Raw genomic sequence first — 23,611 nt, 5'->3', positions numbered from 1 at the left:
GCAACCTTGGCCATACAAAAACAGTATCAAAGTGGACATCGACAATAGGTCTTTAAAAGTCAAATGGTAAAAATAGGATTACATTCTAAGGCGCATACGGACAATATAAATCATGCCTGCTGTGAAATGGAACTCTGACGAAGCCACAATTCGCAGACGAACTAACGTGATTAGCGGTGGTCTACGAGACATGACGTCAGTAGAATATACCAAAATAGGGGCTTTGAACCTCTATTTTGGACACGAACGAATAGATTTTACGGTCAATCATAACGTTTATGGTCAAAATATGACAGCGTTTTTGTTTTTATCGACGGGACCCGGTCTTTGGACTGGTTTCATACTATTTTTGCATGTAAGAGATAGTTTTTCATACGCTTCAATTATTTGGGCCATTTGAGCTTTTCCTATATTTCGTCGTGATTGCGATTGGGCCTAGAAGATTCCTGCTCGGAATTGAATAAGCGGGCTTCTTGGGTATGCTTCTTATGGATGTTTCAAACCACGTTATATTTACAATCTTATTTCAAAATCATCATTGATGTATAACAGATAATCACATGTCATATAAGAAGATTAATTCGTAATGGGCGTTTCGCGATTTGTCATTATTGCGCAATTTGTTGTTGGGTAGGTGTGGCCAATACATGGCACACAGATGCTGTTTTTGTCAACGTATCATAACAATCATTTTCGACTAATTAGAAGCCGACATGATTTTATGGCGAAGCTTTCGGTGTACCTTTACCCGTACTAATTATATATCTTGGTCACATTTTATAAGGTTAGCCGCATCTTGAACAACCCAAGGATTAGGCGTTTTATTAACCGATCAAATTCAAAAGTCTTCGGCTAGTCTCACGCGTACGGATTCACCGGCTGTAACTCCGAGACCTCTTGAGTTCAAATTTCCTTTTGGAAATCAAGCATCCATGGTAAGGTCTAATAGGGTGATCGAATGCACGTTTAGCCCGCGACACGAAACACAAAAATAGGCTTCGTAATTGAATACCGGTAAATAACGGGATTGCACTACCTAATACAGTGGGAACCAAGTGAAAACTTGTTAACAGTTGATCATACATGTATCGCGCCTTCAAAGCGAAAATTATATTAAATCAATGATCGGCCCTGACTTGACGAGCATTAAAAACAATTATAGTTGCAAATGGTGGTCACAACAATCAATTGACGAACCCTTCTTTGCAAGAAGTGAAATTTGACTTCGGTTTCTTTGTCTTGTCAAGGGTTTTCACTCGAAGCAATTAAATGTATACAATTACCCGCGCCTCGATTTGCGTATGGACCCCTTAGCTTTAGCCAAAATGACGTTATATTGAACCTACAAATTGAAATGCAGTGTGAAGACGTATTCCGATAGGAGTTAATCTTTTTGATAACATTGCGAAAAATTATATGTTAAGAAGAAATCAGAAATTGACAGAATCAGATTACAATATTGAACATGACCAAAATCTCTCACTCATTACAACAGCTATGAACGTAAATGCATACATTTGTGAAATACGGATTTTATTGTTTTGAAAATTGCTACATTTCCTAGAGTCTGGGGCTCTAATTAACCATGAGAAGATCTCGAAGACCAATGGCCAAATCTACCGTTTCATGATTAACAGTAAAGCAATCACTACGAAGAATTTGAAAAATATAGGTTGAAGATACGAAATTTGTGACAGGCAAATTTGAATCAACACTGAACAACAATCACTTTGGCATTGATGCATTATTGGCTTTATTCAGATGGAATGTTTCATGAATATTTGCTAAACTGATTACGGGATAGTCATAGTCGGTTACGATTACCCACTATCAATAATTATCACAAATGGGTTGAAACCACACGTCTATCATAACGATTTCCTTCATTGTTTCAACTAAAAACATGTGTTAGAATATGACAATCTGCTATTTTTATGAGTCATTTTCCATATGAATGCACACAGAATCAGGGCTTTGGTGATAGCGTGTACGTGTTTCGGCATCATGAACATAGGTATTAGCCGCATAATAGCGGAATGACACGTCCAAAAAGCATTGTGGGAGAAGAAGATAATTTTAGGGAGTGTGAACCCTGGCTCATCACAAATCCTATAATTGCAATGACCGCACTTGTAAAATGTCTAATTGAAGTTCAGCAACAATAAGAATGATCCCTGTTTGATGCTATAATTATACACCCAATGCCAATAATATGTTTGGCGAAACAGAAAATAACAGACAGGACAAACAAACAAACTACAACTGATGGGTTATTTTGTCATCAATTAATTTCATATTCCATTTAAGTAAACAATTGTACATCACATTTTCCAAAGTTTCAATTATCGAAAAGTCTCATTCAGTTTTTGTACCACCATAAATTTTCAGATCATTTTCTTCGATTCTGTTTATCCCATGTCAGGTTACGACAAAAAAATGGACGATACTGCAATAGCCTTGCCATGGAAGAATCAAAGAAAACTGACCATAAATTGGTGGTGGAGTAATAATAGTACTTCACACTTTTTATAGAAAGCAAGAATCGCGTGATAAAGACAGTCATCTTTTACCACAAACATTTTAGTAGAGTCATGTACCCATTGAGGCACATTTTTTTAGGCACATTAGCCATTCATCGCACAAGAATGTACTCTAAGAACATTAATATCTCGAATATATTCGCATGTGTTATTCTAGCCGGATTGATAAAATATTATTTAAATGAATTCGTTCAAGTATATAGCTAGCTTTCGCGAGATGGACGCAGTGACACCAAAATCATATATATTTTCTTGTTATGCAAACGTGAAAATACGGTTGATCGACTGTTTTGTGCTTCATCAGAGACGGAAGCTTGCAACGACGAATGTTTAACATGAGAAAGACAAATTTTAGCGATTCGGCCGACTGGTACTATATCTTTGATAGGTGGTACGATTTCGTATAAATGTTTTCATAATGATATTACTTCTAGTTCAACCCGTGTTAACAGTTTTTTGCAAACACACTATCTTTGAAAGGTATAGGTAGTACGATTTCGACAACATTTTTCGTAATGATATTACTTTCAGTTCATCCGACGTTCCCATTTTTTTCAATCAACTGATTTTGAAGGTTATTTTTTGCAATTCAATGCATACTCTCGATTTTACTTCCAGCGTGGTTGATGAAAACACCAAAAAACGGGGCACAATTGTGATGGGCCTAAACTGACGTTTTGTTTCTGAAACCGCAGTGCATTGGTCCAAACTCTACGGAAATTCTTTTCTTTTTGAATCATTTTGACCTTACGTCATCATAACAACAAATCATCTCGCTTTTCCAAACCGAACCAAAAACATGAATTAAAGTTGTGGGTTAAACAGGCGAACCGTGGCCCCCGATAGAGTCCAATTTCATCTTTTCAAATGTAGGGGCGAAGCGATTGTGAATGACAACCCTGTGTAAAAATAGACCACAATCGACGTAAAAAATATTCGACCGATAGTCAGGAAATGTGGAGATCACGCGAGCTAGATATGTCGATCCAAATCATCACGCCATTTGGTTGGTGTTGTGACAGTAACATTTACGTTCACGCTAGGTTTCCCCTTAAAACATCATGTAGCATTTGCCTATTTTATCACAGCCGTATATGGGACAAGGAAATTTATATTCAGAGCTGTTCCCTTGTAACCATGACCCATACTTTGTCAATGACAAGGTTCGGAAAACAACGACACAGCTTTGTTGTATGTTTGAAGATGCGGAGACTCCTGTTATGTACAAGAGCTCTATGTACGGAAAGTGAGAAGAATCTGAAATTTAATCATTCGGAACGAGAAACACGGTGTCGCTTTTAATGTCGCAAAATGAACAATCAAGTATATTGATGACAATTATCGTGCATCGCGTCACGGTGGTAATTTGGTCAAGGCAACAAGAAATCTAGCTTTTCAAACTAACGTGTAGTTAGATGTACAATTATGAAAAACAATAAAATACAGGACATTCTTAACAAAAGTATACTGTTAAACAATTTCAGATATGTAGTAAACTCGTCATCAACCCCCAAGATGAAAATAAGCCATGTAGACTAAAACTCATCGCGCCTGGAAATCGCTATTGGTTGATAGGTAATGGAAAAATATTCCCATGAATTCTCATTACGATTCTTATAATGGGCAATACTTAGTAAACGCGATTAAACAAGCTTTTAACTAATTCTAGGAAAATAGGGAAAATATTTGTACTTCATTATTTCAGCCATATGGTTGCGTAAAAACTCGAAGACTTGAAATTGAGTCTATGTAATACCATCAAGTAGGAGATTCATTTCCTTCAGCGCGGTTATTACAAGCTCAGTCTCTTCGTCTAACATGAATCATACATGGCCCATTATGTATAGACTGTGGAATATTTTCTTTGATTGAACAATATTGTACTTGTGGTTTGGTCGCCGATACACAATTACGGCTTGTCCTAATAAAATTTTGTTTTTCAAGTAAGTTATTGACCGTAATGTCGGGACATTTGTGACTGATAATCCCATTAGCGACCGCCGTTATTTTACTAATTACAATTCAGAGTCAGTGGCGTCGCCTTTGTCCGCCAAAGCAGAGTTAATAACAGTAATTGTGGGCTGTAGACTTTCCTATAACGTATATTACATTATGTTCGATCATCTATTTTCTATGGATACCCCGCGCGACGGAGAAAAAATTATAATCTTCCATACATGATTGCATACAAATAAATAAAATTTAGAGTTTCAAAATCATACCAAGCGTTCAAACAAAAGTTTGAAAAAAGATTAATACATTAAATCTGAAAATCTAAAAAAATCCGAATAAGCCCGCAATTATGGCATTGTAACAATGACCAGCGCAAATATATTTTTCAACGCAAATGCATTTCATGAAGGCTTTATATACAGTACAGGATTTTTTCATACATTTCCACGCCGCCCACGAAAACAACTTATATTCAGATTTACGTATAAATTGATTCACGTTCGCTCCTCGTGGGCGCCGATTGGTAAACATTCAACAGGCGAATGTTTTTTATGTTACAAAGTATCAAGCAATTGTTATGTTCTCATTATTAGGATATATCCAAGCATAGAATTCAGTATGTTTTCTTTCCCGTCATTAAACGACGTGTATTCACTGAATGAAATAACCATAAAATCAGTAAAATTTACAATAAAAGGAAAAATTTAAAGCAGAGATTTTTACAACAAAATTTTGTTTATCAGTCAAAAGTCAAAACGTTCAAGTCATGGTCTGTAAAAGTAGCTCAATCGGTCTGTAAGAATCCGCTTTGGTCTGCGAAGATGTTAAACATGATTTTTGTACGCACCTAAATGTCATACCAGACACGAGTGCCAACGGATACCAATTTTACAAGTTCTAACGTCGATATTAACAAAATTTGAACACTTCCGAGGTCGCATGCTTCATCGACAGACCACAAGGATCCTGAGAATTGTACTTGTATACGGGAAACGTTATTTACCATGGACGAATAGCATAACACATTTAAAACAAAACCTGAATCGGCAATCTAAATCAAGCGTGAGCAATCTCGTTACAGCGAAATGAAGTCAAAACAAATCACACAAATTAAAGCAATTATCGCTACGCGGACGGCTTTGTTCGTCGTCGGCGCTCGGCTTGTTGTCGATACAGACAAAGACTTGGTTTTAGCCTTTTTAAGCCTGGTTTATATAGCTATGTTAGATTGGCTTAATGTTTCTTTAATTTCGAACCATCACTGCCAATTCATAACAAAGCATTTTCAAATCGAATTACGGGCTTAATGACCTACATTATAGATTCCATACAATCAAATGTACCAATTTTCTTGATGGATTATACACCGCACTCTATTAGGTTTCCGCTGAAAATTATGCTTAGCTGGAAGCCCTAAAAATCTAACCAAAAAAGTGAATAACTTCAATAAGCGCCTAAACGTAAAGGGAAAGGAAACCTAAGGGATGCCTGTGATATGATTATTATCTGTGTTTATGCAAAGTTTTGATGGACGATAGGGACGCCGCAAATAGTTCCAGCAGTAGCGACGTGAATCAAATTCCTCTGTCGAAGCTTAAATACACCACTCAGAAAGTAGTACATTTGCAAGGCTGTTTTGTTTACTCAACAGTACTGATTTAGTGGGAATGTTTGCCCAGCTCAAGTGCGAATTGAATTGGTACAGAAGCCTATCTAAAAGCAATTTATTTAGTATAGTTCTCGTTGCAACATATTGTAACTTTAAGTCTGTTATTCTGTGTATATGTAGTTTGCACAAAATAAGTCAGTGGCCCTACACATTGAAAAAATAGTTGCTGAAACAAGCCATTCTCAGAGTAAATACATTAACATGCGTCTTTCCAGCATTCCCATTTCCCGCCAATGTACAGCTTTGGTTGAACATTAATTTGACAACTCCAATATTACGTATATCCCAGAGACAGGTACATTACATTATTTGTCATCGACCATTCTTTGTTGCCGGGATTGGTTTAATTCTTACGACACGCGACGCACGCACGGACATCAATTTGATATAGTGGAATAACACCGGCCATGGTGCCCATAGGTGCCGTTCGCGTTAATTAAATGAGTAACACCCGAAGCAAAATATTACAGAAATTAGGCTTGTAAATAATAAAAGTCAATATCAGGTCGATATCTATCAAGTCTGTCGGTCGATGTTCATAAATTCGGGTTGTAAAATTATGGGTAAATGACACTTGTTTTGCGTTGTCCTACTTTCGCATTTCATAGCGTGCCACGACAGCTAATAAAATTAGGACATACTGTTCTTGATTATCCATTGTGAATTTCTTCCGTACAAAATATATCAGTTACCCGTGTATAATAAAGTCTAAGCCTTACAAAACAAATTTATATCAAAAAATACATCGCTTCTCTTTAACGGGTATTTTATGAAAACTAGGAAAAGCAATAATAATAATATTAATTATCACGGCCTGATAGAAATGATTAAATATCAAAAATGATGAATATAAAATAATATGAACTTACCATTTTTTGCGACAAAAACGGCAACGATAAATAAGTTCAAAAGTACGAATTTCCATTTTCTTTGTGGCCGATTACGACAAATATACTGGTTTCTCTTTGTAGTCATATTGAAACTCATCAGCTTACAATATCACTTTGAATACCACAATGGTTATAGTTTCCAAAGTTTGTCGTTGATATAAATCCACTTTTAATTCTCACAAAGCTAAGCGAAAATCCACACTCGATTGCATTTCTGATATAAAAATCGATGCGGCAAACGTAAGCTCCGTTAAGTCTCCTCTTCCAGTGAACCTCAGGTATGGTTGGTCAATAAACTAAAAGCTTTATGATTAATCTTTCAACCTACGATAATTTCATTGTTGATCCTGTACAATTTAACAACAAATTGATCAGTAGGTTTACATAGTGAAAAAGTAGGCTATACAATAAGAAAACGATTATGAAAGACGACCCTTAAAATACGCGTTGCACCTGCGGAATCGTACCCTCGAAAGAAAGATTAATCGATGGACGGACACACTGCTGAGTGGACAATAAAAAGAAGCGCCAAGATCTCACAAGATAACGTAAATAACCAAGCATTCAAACCATCGTTTTTCGAAATATCAATTCTGCCTGTCAAAGCAAGCCCTGGTGTAGGTCGTAGTCTGTATTTTCCACTCCTAAAGGATATACTAAATTCATATTACCGTATATTTCCTTTCTCGATGACAATTTTCTTTATAACCCCAAAAACACCAGAGCCAAAAAAACGTCGAATCCAGAACAAAAATTTGAAATTACATCAGAAGCAAATTTCGAACTTAAGACTTTGTTTAGAAAACACACCTTTTCAATTTTTCTTATCCCTAATCTACTTTGAAAATGGTCCATGGATAAATTCTAATTCAGTCAACTTACAAGACCACCTTTGCATAATTTATCAATCTAACGAGAAAATAGATCTGACGACCTTCCGTCGACCGACCACCATAGGTAGGCAAATGCCAACTGATGACAAGTCTCCTTTTGGAAATTGTGACTCTCGCTTCGCCAGCGTGAATCGTTTGTTTCACGGGTGACGTCATGTACCAAGTTGTTTGGCCACGCTCGAGTGCAGGAACGGAAACGGGCTTCCCGAGATAGAAGTTTCTAAGAAAATAATATTTTTCACACTGAACCCAAAGATATGTTTCATTTTAATTCCCCAACTATCGCTCTGTAATGTTAAACGAAACGGAAATAAGGGCGCCTCACAGAAAAACATTTGCGATAGGGGCTTCAGTACTGTTGTTACTTTTGCATTTCGTTCGATTTGACGGATATACCCAACAAAATAAACTAATCGCATTAAAAGCTACAAATTGTCTAATGATAGAATATACTATTTAAGTATTTAATAAGACTAACTACCAATTGCTGCAAATGGAATTTTGGATACCGGTAGCAAGCAAATTTTCTAGACTACTCGTTATTTGTAACAGGTGTCTGATCCCAAAGACATATCTCATCGACTATCCACGGTAAACAAACACTCCTGTATTTCAACAGAGTTCGTAAATCGTGTCCTAACCCCGTGCGCTATCTTAATCATTCCAGGATGTCTTTATAAAGCATATTTGCGCTGAGATAATATAACATCACCACTAATCAGAATGCTTTATTAGCTCATAGACGGGTCTGAGATACCGACTCAGTGGGTTCTCCAAGTTCAAGCCTCCGAACTAAAGACTAATTGTACAAAGTCGGGCTGTCCTCACTAGCAAACGCATCAATATTCTAATTTTTATCTTCTGGCTTAAGCAGAAAGTTGGAGTATAATAAGGATAACAATGTCATACTAATGCTAAAATCAAGCAGTTACTACTTAGTTTCGCTGAAGTCGATTATCTTGAGTAATGTGGTACAAATAATAACAAAAAAGCATGAATGTATCGAACCGAAAACATTTGTCTACTTTCTACGAGAGTGAAGTTTGGCAATTTCGATCCGGATGACTTTTCATCTTTCCCGCATAATCCATAGCACAAACAAACTGTACTTTCCTTCAGCAACTTTACTTCTCACTCCGCCGCAACAAGTTCAATGAATATCCGGGAAGTGGCGGTTTTCGCGCTGTTAGCGAATGTAATTGCTGAAAGTAACTGGCGCCCGCACCAAACAATGGTAATTAAATTGCTCCGCACGCAGTCTACGACGAGGTGCGAACAAACTTATTAAGTCAGATGTTGCCTTCCGATTTTAATGAACAATTGAAATCCTGAATGCTTGCGCTTTTTACTTACACTTTAACGCGTTATGTATCACATAACCTTTGGTCAAATTAAAACACTTGGCAAAACAATACAGAAGTTTTACGCAAGCTTCAACTGCTCAACAGGGGGTCGGAATCATATGCATCCAAATTTCTCTATTTGATTTATAATTCACATATCCGCTATTATTTGCAGTTCAAGCCTAATTATACATGGCTATCATCGAAAAAACGCATCGTATTATTACTGGTATTATATATAATGTTTTGAAGGGTCAAGTACATCTCTTCCATGATAAAATGGTATTTTACTTTAAACATAGGAAAATATATAAAATTCAGCTTCGTGCCAAAATAAAAGAGTGTTTCGACAATATCGTCGAGCTCGAGATGGTGGCTTAACTTTCTGTTTTCTACTGAAATTTTCCTTCCATCTGTAATTCGAATGATAGCACCCGCCTAATAGATCCATCTATTACGTCACTGAAGATACTATCAAGTATAAAGTTGTATGGATGCGAGTGCGCAAAACGCGTAGAAATCAGTTTGCGCATTGTTTACCTCAGCGAGAGAGCTTTGTACGAAGTCGTAAGGTTTAAGAGACGTACCTACGGGCTTGAACTGTAAAATTAAAATGGATAAATCGATAAGTGTCGCTTTAGTGCTGCAGGCACGCGGAGACGAATTAATTACTCCAGAACAAATCGTTAAGCTCAACATCATACTTTTCTGACAACGTAATAAATCACTGTTTGTTTATGCAAAGTGTACTATTTATTCAAAGCAGTCTGGTTTGCGCAACTTCAACTCATGAAATCAGACAAGGCACTTCGTACGGTTAATTTCTTCACAAAGTTACTCAAATGCCAATTACGTCATAAAATTGTATAAAAGTGTTGTTTTACCATTATCAATAATTTATTTTTATTCAAAACCAATTTTCTAAGACCCACCGTCACCTGGCGTCGGCTTTTTATTGTCAAGGAGGCAAAATAAACTTTTACCGCTCATTCATTATAATTTGCGGTATTCTGCTGTACAACTAAGCGAATATGATACCTCTTACAAATTATATATAAAATGGGTTCTTTCTGTTGACGCTAAGGCAACTGCAAATAAAGCGGACATGTAACAATTTTACAGCAAATAGTAGTTATTGTACTCTAACTGAATAAACACGGGTATTTTATCATATAGGTCGATTAAAAAATTAGACTGAGGATGGTATAATTATGCACAAAAAAGCGCTCCAGAAGTATGTCCAGAGGTAACTAATTTTGTTCGCCTACTTTATATCAAGTTGTGTAAAGGGACTGAAACCTATGGGAAGAGGGTATATTCACTTTGCTAACACAGACAGTCCCCGAACTCGTAATAGAACTAAAATAAGGAAAATCGGAATAAAATTATGGCCTAACCCTAACCTGGTAGACATACTACGGGAGTACAGCCATAAAACAAAAACCGTTAGAAAATTATAAAATCAGTTTAAATAAACTATGAATTTTTTAATATATTTTAAACAAATAATCATAGCATCACAAAAATTATTCTGATCCCTAAAATATCTCTCCAAAAATAACAACCAGGTAGACAAATAATTACGTCATCAACCACGGTAATTAATTACAGATGAACGACGTCTCAAGTTTCTCTGATATTTCCTTTCAAGGTATTATAGCGCCCATATGGATTTGACTAGATAAGAGAAACGCCGATTTGTTGCGGTTGAACCAACACTGAAACAAGATATGCTGAATTTCGGAAGTCTTGGCCAAACGTAGGATACTGATTGGAAGGATATCCTAGTACGGCCGATCAAGTGACAAGCTTATAGTAGATACCATACCCACGAAAGTTAGTATGTATAATTACAATAGGATGTTAGAAAAATTGACGATAACTTCAATTCGAATACAGATACCAAACGGAAGGATTGCCGTCTGGCTCGATTTCACCCTTCTTACGCGCTATCGAAATAAAGAAATATGATACTGAGGTCTTCTCTGCGCGACTAAATATATACAAAATGTTTTCATGTCTGGAAAAATTATCTTTTCGTGGATAGCGCCATTGCCAAATAAAACCTAAGCCAGTCGAAAACGTAACGAAATCACGAAGTTCTTACCTCAGTTGGAATGTCGATATCAAAGGTGGACCCCTAGCTTACTTTATTTCCGATATTCTACAATTTCTAAATTACTCAGTTAAACGAAAAATAAATGAATCAATACGCCAGGCTAATTCTTTTATTTGATAAAAAAATACATTTTGGATGAAGAGTTAGTGATTATTCAAGCTTATCACAGCATATTAAGGTGGAGGTCAGATTATTTAAACCGGTTGTACTACTACTCCATAAACCCTTGTGTGAACTTCGCTCGAGATTTTTCCGACGACCATTCTGAGTATTCTGAAGTATGCCCTTGACTTTGTATAAGCCTTGATTAGCATCACTAAACGAATATGCTTGCATACGTAAGCTTGCTGGTTAATTCTGCACAACACAATTTATGAAGTCCTGTTTACTCTGCAACCAATATCTTCAATGTAGCGATATTTGTGAAACCTAACGTCATGATAGAAAACCAGTCAAAATTGCTAGCTCAGCTTTCGCTAAGTACCATAAACGTACAAGGCTCAAATTTTGATTATGAATAAATCGTCTAGTTCGTTTTCTCTCACACTTTGTCCTGTACTTATGTTTTCGAATTGTATTACAAATGGCTGCTAACTGTTACCCCGTTCGCAGTTGTGCTATTATGCTCCGCAACAACAATAAAGTATCGGCATTCATCGTACTTGGAAACTTCTTCTATATAAAATGTTCCATTCATTTACAATATCACCTTTGTCTCGTGTATTGTCTGACTTAGCATCATAACCTAATTATCGTCCGACGACATACGGTACGCCGAACAACGAAAACTGTAGGGGCGACTCAGGTTGAAGGGTTTTGGAAGACATAATAAAAGATTAAAGAGTGCCGGCGACGCTCGAACATCGATCCATCAACGGGAAACTGTTTCTGAATCGAGAATAAAGCCTAGACGTGCAAGCCAAAAGAAACAAATTCATCATTTAAGATTATGGGCACATACATATAAAAGTACTTTGAAACTGCGCTGGTAGAGGATCAAGAGCTTAACTGTTTAGAGATATGTTCAAGTCGCGATTTGGCGAATGTCACTGGCCATGCGAATTTGAGAACGGACATAGATAGGCTAATACTAAAAATAATTTGAAATATAATTGCAATGCTCACTATAAAACAAACCAGGACGAATGTAAATTCCAAACTGTCATGTCTATGCATGTCGAACTATTATTAGTCTGTCCGAGTAAACTGTAAAGTAACTTGACCAGAGCCCCTGGAATGAGGCCCTTTTCGTAAAATCAGTTCCCTTTCCAAAGATAAATTTGATCACGCAAAACACATTGTCTTCCTAAGATATGGAACGATATCCTCCCTATAAAAATACATTCTTCCGAACTAAGACAGAAAAAACGTAGAAATGAAATCTTCCATTTCATCATCAACGAATTTGACGTAAAATATACAGAGTGGACCAGAAATGGGGGTAACAGTATTAATAGTTATTTTGTTTGATAAAAGTTACCTTACTTACGGTTCACTACGTGTACAATTGAACATTTTGTGTCAACGAAATTCAAGTTCACGATTTCGCGCGCATTAAACGGAATACTTCATTTTACCCTGGCACAGTACCGACATCTAACGAGTGCTGAAAAGTTTATCGCAGCATGGCTTTTTAACTAGAATGTAACGAGTGCGACCTGTTCTCTCAACCATCGCGCTAAAATGAGAGTAAAAGCTTGGAAGAAACTATATTTCTAGTCATTTTATTTTTTCTCAAAATGGCGCAAAACTTTTCACAAAAATTCTTTTAGTTTTGAGAAATTATATGAAAAAAGTGTAAATCAAATTTTAAACGCTTTCGCAACTATATGTTGCATCGTCAAGCCACTTTCGGGGGTAAAGAATAAGCAAACACGCGTTGACTAAGATACTGGGCTGTACTGCAGCTAGATATATTACAATACTGATGCAGAATTCGACTGAATCAAGAATGAACCATTATTATTTGTACGCAATGCTTCCGTTAGTCAAATTGTTTGTTTGTGTATGTATAATCAAGCATCGACCCCATTTTCGTGGCGCAATACTGCACCATTCCGATCCAGTCTGGACTTGCCCAATCTCAAGAGGCTTATTTAAGAAGTTGCACCCAAATCTTTGACAAATTAGGGGCATTTACAAGATAAAATAGGTGAGAAAGAAAACTTAATAGCCATGAAAAAGTTTTCAACTGTCTTTAGCTACCAACCTACGTGACAAGATAACCAATTTAAATCATAAGCTAATTTCAAAAATAAATTGACCAAGGTAAATTAGACATGATATTTCCATTCTAAAATTTCAACCTCATCCTTTCATATATATATATATTATAAATACAGGGTGTCCATAAATCTCAAACCAGGTTTGTTGGTTTTCAATCAGTAATTGTTCAAGTATTTTTACTTCATTTAATACATCTGTGAAGGCAAAAACAATATATGGTATAGATAAATGCCTTTTGCAATTTTTAAGACTTTATGGACACTCTATATATACTGCGTTATTTTGAATTCAAAACTTGCAGACAGTTGGCCTTTGGTATGTATTTATTTTTGTTTGCAGTTTGGATTGAATATTAACTTAATTAAAAAAATAATTGCTTGATTTTCGTACAAACAGGTATCTACCAAACAATTACAAGTAGTTTGAAGTAACTGTTATCTATAATCTGTTTTTAGTAAACAATTTAATCTCGGTTTGTTATCTGCACTTTTAATATAGACAGTTAAGTTATCCAAGGTAGTCATAACAGCCTCCGGTGTGACAGAAAATGGCCCGTGAGTGGTTTTATGAAATTTAGAAAAATTGTGTTTTGTAGGTGACTTTGCTAAGATATCGATCACTGCAGCAATTTCTGCAATGAGAAATGAAAATGAAGAAATTTGCAATACTTTTCTGTATATTATGCTGGACCAGACTTTCCATGTCAGAAAGTAAGATTTTTTGTGAAATGTTTTTAAATATTTGTGTCTACAACACAATAATGAACAAACTTTATTATAGCTCAAACAGCCTATTTTAATGGTGCTGAATCTAAAAATGTTGTTTTGAAAAAAAATACAGTAATCGTAATATTTAAATCATATATATATATATTTATTTTATAGCTTTATGTCTTAGAGATTTTATACTTTAATCAGTAATTGTTTAAGTATTTTTACTTCATTTAATACATCTTTGAGGGCCAAAACAATATATGGTATCGATAAATTCCATTTTTAAATCCTTTTAAGACTTCATGGACAGCCTATATATTGCTTAATGGCCAATCCAGCCCTGATTTTAAGCATTCAAAAGCAAAATGATAAGCATGCAAAATATGTGTTTGAAATACATAATTCACCATGTATTGTTTTGCGGTTTTATATAAAAGCTCATGTAATGGCATATTTACCCAAAAAGTTTAACGTATAACACATAATCGTCTTCTATCAACAGAATGTGTGACAAGTTCATTCAATTTCCTTGGACCTGACTCCTACATAAATTATCTTGGTACCTTGCCAAGACTCGTGGAATTTTCTTCTTGTCAATATGTGCAAAGAAATTCCATCGGTCACGTAATTGGAGTATTACGAAGTTATTCAACAGAAAAGAATCCAAAGGCGATGTTACAGTTTGGGAAAATGACCGAAACCGGTGCAGAAATGCATATCCATCTCCTTGGAAACGAGAAAATAATCAAAGAAGCTAGACGTGGAAAGCCTTATTCAGAAATGCTTTGGTGCGTTGTAATAGACACAAGAGAAAAAACTCAAACGGTATTTTTGGATGGAAGACAAATAAGCGTAATTCACTTCAAAAAATTGGATCCGATACCAGGTTTGAAAGTTATTTGAAAACAACTGAAACTTTATTTTATACCTAAGAGTGATTTCCCTATGCATCCCCTAAAGTTTCAAACACTCCATAATTTTCAAAAAAAAAAAATTTCAGGTATGACACCATACTTAATAACGTAAATAAATTGCATTTTTATATTCAGGAAAGTGGCACGTATGCCATTGAAGATGATCAGTCAAATACATAACACATTTTTATAAATTACAAATAGCTTTATCACTAATAGCAAAATATCCACCACCCCCTAAATTTGGAACACCCCTCACTCCTCCCTAAAATAAAAAAAATATGGGGAACATAATTAACCTAACGACATTAGAAATCTAACTTGAATGATGACACTACTCATTACTGTAAACAGATTTGAGGGTAGATCACGGCTGTTAGTTCAAGCAAACTCAAATACCTTGAAAAGTGGCATATTCGTATTTATTGATATGCGATGTTGCTATTAGTTGCTTTAACTGACAAGTGTGGTATGTTTTTCGAGAAGGAATTCGGTGCTACTTTGGTATGCGATCTCAGTGATTTTTTTTCATAGAATTACGATCTGAATTATATGAGATTGCTGTTATGAGATTAAACGCTATAAGAAGTGCCTGGCCCTAGAGATAAGATCGGGCCTAAAAATTCAAGCCCGACCAGATTCAGACCTGTGGGTATTGAACCCGACCCAAACCCGATTAATTAACTGAATTTGCAGTACCAAGCCTGAAGCAAACTAGAAATTTCATATTTTATTTAGTAGTTCTTTGAATTGTCATTGCAAGAGTTTAGTACAGTATGTGTTGTGTTTATGAGGCAACTTCTGTTTTTTTGCAGACCACGGTCTCTCGTGGCCAAAAAACTTCATTTAAAAAATAGTCAGCGATAGAGAAGCCCGACCCGAACGTAATGATTGACATTTCAGGCCCGACCCGGCTCAAATTGCTGGGCGGGTCGGGCTCGGACTTCAGATCTTAGCTCTACCTGGCACCACAATTCGTGTCAATTTGGTATACGACTGATAACACTTGAACTAGTGATATCGCATACCAAAGTAACACCGAAATTTCTTTATTATTTACTGAATATATTTATTGTAAAATATTGCTATGTATATTCACATTTTTCCGTATTTGGTATATTTCCTAAACACATTTTTCCATGACAATTTCAGGTGGTGGTGAACTATTGCTCGGAAAATCCAGAGACAAAACTCTCCCAGGATATCAGGGTTCTATGAGAAATATCATGATGTGGGCGAGAAAACTCACGTCAAATGAAATTCGTGTTATTTACAAATCAGGTTTCTGTCCTGATGATGCTATTATTAAGATGCATCGCGGAAATGTTCAACTTCACGGCTCTTTCGGTGCAGAAAAACTAGGTGGAATTACGTACCTTTCTGTCTTACGAAAAGTTACTCTAATATTTGTAATTCCAGTGTTTTACAGCAAGAATTAGGACTTATGAAGCAAACTACCAGTAAATACCTTAATGAGTACTTTGAAGAGAATCTGAAATCTCTAATTATCATATATTTTTTGTTTAAATTGACTGATATTTTCGTAAGCTAAAATATAGTCTTCATTACAGAATGTACATCCTCTTCTTATTATTTCCCCGGAACAGGCGGGTATCTTCAATATAAGGGTACATTGCCAGACTTAACGAATTTCACCATGTGTCAATATATGGGAACTAATTCAGACGGTCATACCAATGGTGTGTTGCGAGGTTACTCTACCACATCAAACAAAAATGCAATGCTTTTTTATGGCAAGAAAACCTCAAACAGAAACATCATAGATGTACATATGGGAGGAAAAATTCAAAGTTTTCTAATCCCGTTGTCATTGCCACGCAACAAAGAGATATTTGCCTGTCAAAATATCGATATGGTATCAAAAAAAGCCCGGTTATACATGAGTGGAATGGCAATATTTACAAAAAAGTTCGACATTCAGCCACCAGTTCCTGGCGGAGGGATATTATTTATAGGCAACTCGCCTGATATCAATCTACCTGGGTACCGAGGCAAAGTGAGAAATTTCATGATATGGAAAAGAAGACTAGAAGACAGCGAAATAGCAGACATGTTCAAGTCAAATCTTTGTCCCGGAGACGCTATTGTTACTATCCACCCAGAAAGCGTTGAAAAACACGGAGATGTGATCCAGTATGGAAGTAAGAATGAAAACTAAAATTTCTTTTCCAATATTATGAATGTATTTCTAGTATGAACATGATCCTATCATAATATAAACCATTTGGCGAATCTTTGATAAAAGCAGCACAAAATACGCATCGTACTCACGAAATTAGCTTATTGTGATATTCGATTTGACGTTTTTGATGTTAAGGTATGTTAAAATAAAATATTGGACTTGCTTCAATAAAACGCAGTTAACCTGGTTAAACACAGTGTTATTACTTGATATGAAGTCATATTATTGCGCCTAAAATTTAGCATATTAGCTATCACTTCATTGTTTATATTTATATAATTATAATATTATTTGTTCAACGGAATAATTGTAAAAGGGTTCAATAGAGTTACGGCTTTGATTTACGGCTCCTTTATTAACATTTCAGTGGTGCTCACAAATCAAATTAAAATATTCACTCATAAGTGAATTTTACCTCCTTGGAAAAACAAACATATGTAGTTGATTAATACGTAATAGTTTTTGGCCAGAGATACATATCAATAGTTTACTTTTTGAGTAAAACTATTTTATTTTTTCAGAGCGAACAGCAAAAACCTTTTACTTCGACGGAATAAAAAGTCATATTAGTTGTTTGGGAACATTGCCCGAGCTTTCACAACTTACTACATGTCAGTATGTCGAAATGAATTATAAAGAATATTTTCTTGGTGTCACTCAAAGTTACTCTACAGAGGATGATCCAAAGACTTTCTTAACCTATGGTCAACGAACGTATACTGGTGCAGATCTCCATATACATATAGGGGGGCAACACTGGACAACTCCGATCAAGTTCCCAAGTCGTACGGAGGTATTCATTTGCATTGTATTTGATTCTGAATCAAAGACAGTACAGCTTTACTTCAATGGGGGCAGAACACAAACAAAAACGTTTGATAGTTTAAAGAAATTTCCAGCAGGAGGAAAACTTCAATATGGTGCAATTTCGGATGAATCTCTTCCCAATTACAGAGGTAGAATGAAAAATATGATGATTTGGGGAAGGATTTTAAGAGACGAAGAAATCATGGGCATGCACGAATCGAATCTGTATCCCGATGACGCCATTGTTGATATCAAACTTAGCAATGTTCAACCGCACGGAATCATTATGCCGACGAGAAGTATATATCTTTAATATATACATTTATATATGATATTCAATTAAATTGCATATCCTAAATGACGTATTTATGGCCTTTCACTCTTCGATCAAAGACAAATTTTTCAATTAGAATTAGACTTACCATAGTTCCCGGTTTTAGCAAGTTTTTCCGCTGTCCCGCCGTTAGACTTAAATGTCCCGGTTTTGCAATATGACAGTCATGAATAATTTTTCTATTTGATACTATTACAAAATTGTTTTTCTAACGGAGGCAGCGATTTACCACTGATTTGCGTCTCATTTCACAAATTCAAATAGAATAAAAAAACTTTTTATGTCAAAGTTATGATATGAAGTATGAACCATGCGTTAATTTAACATCCAACTGTTCTGTCGTTGAATCATCAAAATGCCGGAAACAAAGTGCAAGTTTTTGTTGAACGATTTCCATTATTTAGACGAGAGCAAAGACCAATAGAGTATATTTTAATAGGAATTACAGCTAATTTTTATGCCCGTAATCTACCCACAATGATATGGAAAACGTTTAAACTATTACTAAGCCTCTTGAATCGAACCAAAGTTGGCTTGTCCGATCCGCGCCGTCCCGGTTTTGCTTCAAAAATATGGTATTGTATCATGGATAATTTTCACATCAAAACATACTACCATCTGTTATAAAGAGTAATATTTATAAAATATTATAGCTGCCATGGATTTTCAAATTGAAATTTTCTTCTTGTTTCGTTAACTACTTCAGCATGTATTGCATCAGACTACGTTTTCAGCAATTCTGACGGAAGAGTTGAATATGTCGAATACATCAAGACGGCACCGGCACTTGAAACGGCAACTTTTTGCATGTGGCTGACAACTGACTCTGAAGGTGCGATCCGTGGAGCTATAGGGTCATACACAGTCGGATATAACGTTGATGTCAACATAGCTGAAGGAAAAATTATCAATGGGATTACTTCTTTCGCGCTTGGAGCAAAAGGCCAATTTCGAACAATACCAGTGTCATTGCGTAAAAATGAGGAATATCAAATTTGTCTTGTTGGTGATTTCGTCTTTTCAAACACCGTAAAAACCTATGTCAATGGTGTTTTTGTGACAAAAATCCAGTTTGACAAAATCGGCAAGATGCCCGGAGGCGGAAAAATTATCATTGGACAAAGACAAGGATGTTTAGGGGGATGCTTTGATGCAGCAAAGGCATATAAAGGCAGGATTCGAAATTTCAATATCTGGACAAGAATGCTATCAGAAGAAGAAATTAGAAATATGGTTGACTCAAACCAGTGCCCTTCAGACCATGTTGTAGATTTGGGAAAGGGTAATGCAATCTTTCGACGACTTAAAAAAGAAATTGTAACACAGCTGCCACAGCAATTTTATAGTATATCATAAAATAATACTGGTCTGCAATACAACACCAAAAAAGGATTGCACTTGTATATCTTATCTCATTTTATCCAGTCCATTTATGTAATCCCGCACTAAATTTAGTAACGTACTATTTCATTTCTATTTGACAATTACGAGTTAAATCAGTTCTTATGATTACAAATGCCCTTTCTGAGGCTCGAGTAATATCAAATGTTCACACCGGACACTAGTATTGCAAAGAAAAGGATTTGGTATATTTTCATCTCCAAATACAATAATTGACTCCATTCTGAAGCCTTTTCAATTATATTACTTTAATAAGATGTTTGAAATTACAACGTTCTCACATGAAAATACCTCACTGCTTTTATTCGATGTTTTGCTCATATTAGTTATAATAGCCCCAGGAAATACATTTTTATATAAAACATGAGAATATATCGCAGCAAAAGCAAGCAATCTAAAAGATAAATATAGTAATAAAACGTGACTGAAAAGTAGTCGAACTAGCAATATTCAAGATGATGGGTGCCAAAACTTGTGAAGCGCTGTTTTTGGTGGCGTTTGTGCTAAGTTTTTACGTGGACTCTTCATTTGCTAAAGGTAAGTGAGCTGTAGATTTATTTTTTTGGTAAAAATTTGTTTGATTGGCATAGATTCATAATAAGTAAGTAAATATATATCAAGTAACTCGCTACACATCAATGTACTAGTTCTCATATATATGAAAGAGACACGTGGCAGCGATGTATACCATTTTCTTGCGAGGAAACGTATTAATAATGTCAATTCATGTAATTTAATGCTTACCACTAAATCGCATCTAGCTATTTATTGTCATAACAAACTATATATACTATTCAAAAATATCTTGCTGTGGACTGTGGTATAGCCAAAACATTTAAAAAACACTTGAGAAAAAGAAATTATGCAGTCGGTATTATATGACGCTAACAGTGTTACAAAATTCCCTCAATTTTGCACCGATTTCAGGCTTTCGTTGGTTGGTTCCTCTTGACTTTACTCGGATATTACCTATTCAGTAAGTCCGACCCTAGAAAAAAATTTGAATAAAAATAGACGAGTAACGTTAGACGCATTGTGTGTTTATCATTATTAACAACCTGGAGCTTCTGGATTTTTAATTTTACAAGGATTACGAATCTTGAAATAGTTATATGATTTTAATTCAGAATGCAACGCTAGTTCATTCAATTTGGATGGAGGCTATCTTAGATACCTTGGAACCCTACCTGAACTGCCAGTCTTCACCTTATGTAGATATTTTGAAGCTGACACCGATGGTTTGGTTCTTGGTGTCATGCAAAGTTATTCCACTGACAAACAGTTAAATGCATTTCTCAACTATGGTGTAAAATCAAAGGATGGATTCGACATTCATTTGAATATCGGCGATCAAAGAAATGTGATACGGAATATGAAATTTCCTGCAAATTCAGGATTGCTGACTTGCCAAATATTTGATACCGTAGAAGGAAAAATTTACAGAAACTTGAATGGAAATTCTGGCCCTCCACTAATAATGAATAACATGAAGGCGCTGCCAAGTGGAGGCGAATTATTAATCGGGAAGTCTCGTAACGATTCAATGGATGGCTACAAAGGCAAAGTCAGTGGTATTATGATCTGGGAACGAAAACTCAGCGATGAAGAAATTGTGGCAATAATGAATAACAATGTTTGTCCCGATGACACTATCGTGGATATCCAGCTTGATAGCGTTCAGCCGTATGGAAAGTTTATTCAGCAAGAAGGTAAGAGTTTGAAGTTAGAATTACTCTCAAAATATTCTGTGTGCTATAAGTGAAGCAATGGGTTTGATAGTTTGATGACTCATGCAAAATCGTTTACCATGTATCAAAAACCACGGGTGAACAGATGAAAATACAGAGTAAAAAAACAACGAGAATATCGGTTGGAAACCGAAGACTTATCGATCGATAGTTAGGGGATCCCCCAAAACAGAAACTGCAGTTTCGATTCATCCGCTCTTGTAACTCGCTAATTATACGACATAATTCGCCCAAAATCAATAGGCTTCTGGTCCGAGATAAGATGAATACACATGCAAAATCTGGAGCAGATTCAATCTCGCTTTCGTGAGATATCGCGTGCATCTAACAGACACACAGACAGACATACAGACAAATACCTATCAATAAACTTACCGATCTTAAGATCGATAAGTAATAATTAATCTTAGCGACAGTCAAACCAAGTAAACTCTACTTGGTTTGATTTGGCGCTAAGATTAGCCTGCACAACATACGGCCCGCTTGATACTTCTGTGCGGCCCGCGGGTGATTTAAAAAACCCGCCACTTCTCGGGTCTAACAATCAAAACGCATTGTTACGAAAGCGCCGCTACTCCGATCATATTCGAAATCGTGAGATTTATGTTTTGCACTAGTTTCAATAAATATCGAACTTCGTGTGAAATTGGTGTGCCGACCGCGACCTCTAAAATTCGTCGCTCGACCCTCGCCCCCAAACAGCTGTGGCGTAGTCGGACACACTTGACAGAATAAAAATAATGTTCCCATGAATAAAAATAAAACAGCCTAAATTTGGGTTATATATCGGATTTCCTGGTCCCCAAGTAATAAAGAAAATAAATTTGTACCGCACTAAAAATTCGTCTTGACAACAACACCGATTTTTCAATACAATTCATATGGCCACCTTAGGTCCAATAAAAATAGCAACATTCAACAATGAAATAAATTTAGCATTGTACTAAGTTATTATGTTTATTCCAGAATGCAAAAGTTCAGACTTCACTTTGGCAAATTCAGATAAGACAGTGCATTATGTTGAATACACTGGCGCGGCACCGTCTTTGAGAAGTGCGACTATATGTGCATGGGTGACAACAGCAAATGATGGTTCAGTTCCAGGAACTGTTGGGACTTACGCTGCTGGAGATGAAATCGACCTCATATCATCAATCGGTGAAATTATAGACGGCGTCCCTTATCTGCAAGTTGGTGTAAAGGGGATATATGATCGTATAAAATTAGCATTGGAAGGGAATACTGAATACAGTTTCTGCCTCGCATACGACAACATGTTTTCAAAGAAAGTTTACGCTTATCTCAACGGAGACTATGTTGCGGAGATTCAATTTGAAGGACTTGGGGAAATACCGGCTGGGGGAAAAATAATCATCGGGCAAAGACAAGGATGTGTTGGTGGATGCTTCGACAAAAACAAAGCATTCAATGGAAGAATTCGAAACTTTAGTATTTGGGCACGACTACTATCAATCGAAGAGATGCAAGATATTGCATTGTCGAATAAATGCCCCATCGATGACGTGGTAGATATGACGCCAAGTAATGTTATTGTTCACAAAGTCAAATAAAGAATCTCAGTAATAAAAAATTGTGCTTTATGCAAGACATGTCCTTATACCGTAGCCCGAAGGTGTCGCTGGGTCTGATTGCGTGATTTACAGGGTCGGATCCTCGTCAAATCTAGATAGGATAGGATTTACATGGCCGGAAGCCGGCTTAATCATATGGCGAACCACGGCCTTTCGTCCGGTTACCAGTTCAAGTCGAGTATGGGATTAGTTAGGCAGGTATTTGTTTTCGAAAGCATGGACTTGATGGTGGAGGAAGCCGTAACCGACCGGCGGTTACGTGAACC

General features: G+C 36.1%; 3 protein-coding genes across 3 annotated transcripts in view; 2 read left to right on the top strand and 1 right to left on the bottom strand.

The window, feature by feature from the left end:
• Nucleotides 1-7,395, bottom strand: part of LOC120335542 (uncharacterized) — a 30,362-nt gene extending 22,967 nt beyond the window's left edge. Inside the window, exon 1 of the mRNA XM_039403069.2 lies at nt 7,032-7,395. Within this exon, the coding sequence (XP_039259003.2) occupies nt 7,032-7,149 (118 nt within the window). The 5' untranslated portion in view covers nt 7,150-7,395. The remainder of the gene's footprint in view (nt 1-7,031) is intronic.
• Nucleotides 7,396-14,210: 6,815 nt separating this feature from the next.
• LOC120335973 (uncharacterized) lies at nt 14,211-20,400 on the top strand. Its single transcript, XM_078119244.1, has 6 exons — nt 14,211-14,343; nt 14,849-15,232; nt 16,413-16,622; nt 16,832-17,422; nt 17,985-18,569; nt 19,311-20,400. Exons 1-6 carry the CDS (start codon nt 14,277-14,279, stop codon nt 19,958-19,960), a joined length of 2,487 nt encoding a protein of 828 aa, XP_077975370.1. The 5' UTR covers nt 14,211-14,276; the 3' UTR covers nt 19,961-20,400.
• Nucleotides 20,401-20,405: 5 nt separating this feature from the next.
• On the top strand, nt 20,406-23,503 carry LOC120336185 (uncharacterized). The gene is made up of 3 exons (XM_039403797.2): nt 20,406-20,542; nt 21,133-21,714; nt 22,720-23,503. Exons 1-3 carry the CDS (start codon nt 20,461-20,463, stop codon nt 23,322-23,324), a joined length of 1,269 nt encoding a protein of 422 aa, XP_039259731.2. The 5' UTR covers nt 20,406-20,460; the 3' UTR covers nt 23,325-23,503.
• The last annotated feature ends 108 nt before the right edge of the window (nt 23,504-23,611 follow it).

This window comes from Styela clava, chromosome 2 (assembly GCF_964204865.1).
Source record: "Styela clava chromosome 2, kaStyClav1.hap1.2, whole genome shotgun sequence".
NCBI lineage: Eukaryota > Metazoa > Chordata > Ascidiacea > Stolidobranchia > Styelidae > Styela > Styela clava.
Note: the sequence above shows the minus strand (reverse complement) of the source record. Positions and strands in the feature narration are given on the sequence as shown.

Excerpts from the sequence above, each read along its gene's own strand:
- LOC120335973 (XM_078119244.1), top strand. The coding sequence starts at position 14,277 with ATGAAAATGAAGAAATTTGCAATACTTTTCTGTATATTATGCTGGACC. Across the intron at positions 15,233-16,412 it reads AAAATTGGATCCGATACCAG|GTGGTGGTGAACTATTGCTC; the intron begins GTTTGAAAGTTA and ends TGACAATTTCAG. Across the intron at positions 16,623-16,831 it reads TTTCGGTGCAGAAAAACTAG|AATGTACATCCTCTTCTTAT; the intron begins GTGGAATTACGT and ends TCTTCATTACAG.
- LOC120336185 (XM_039403797.2), top strand. The coding sequence starts at position 20,461 with ATGATGGGTGCCAAAACTTGTGAAGCGCTGTTTTTGGTGGCGTTTGTG. Across the intron at positions 20,543-21,132 it reads GGACTCTTCATTTGCTAAAG|AATGCAACGCTAGTTCATTC; the intron begins GTAAGTGAGCTG and ends ATTTTAATTCAG. Across the intron at positions 21,715-22,719 it reads AAAGTTTATTCAGCAAGAAG|AATGCAAAAGTTCAGACTTC; the intron begins GTAAGAGTTTGA and ends TGTTTATTCCAG.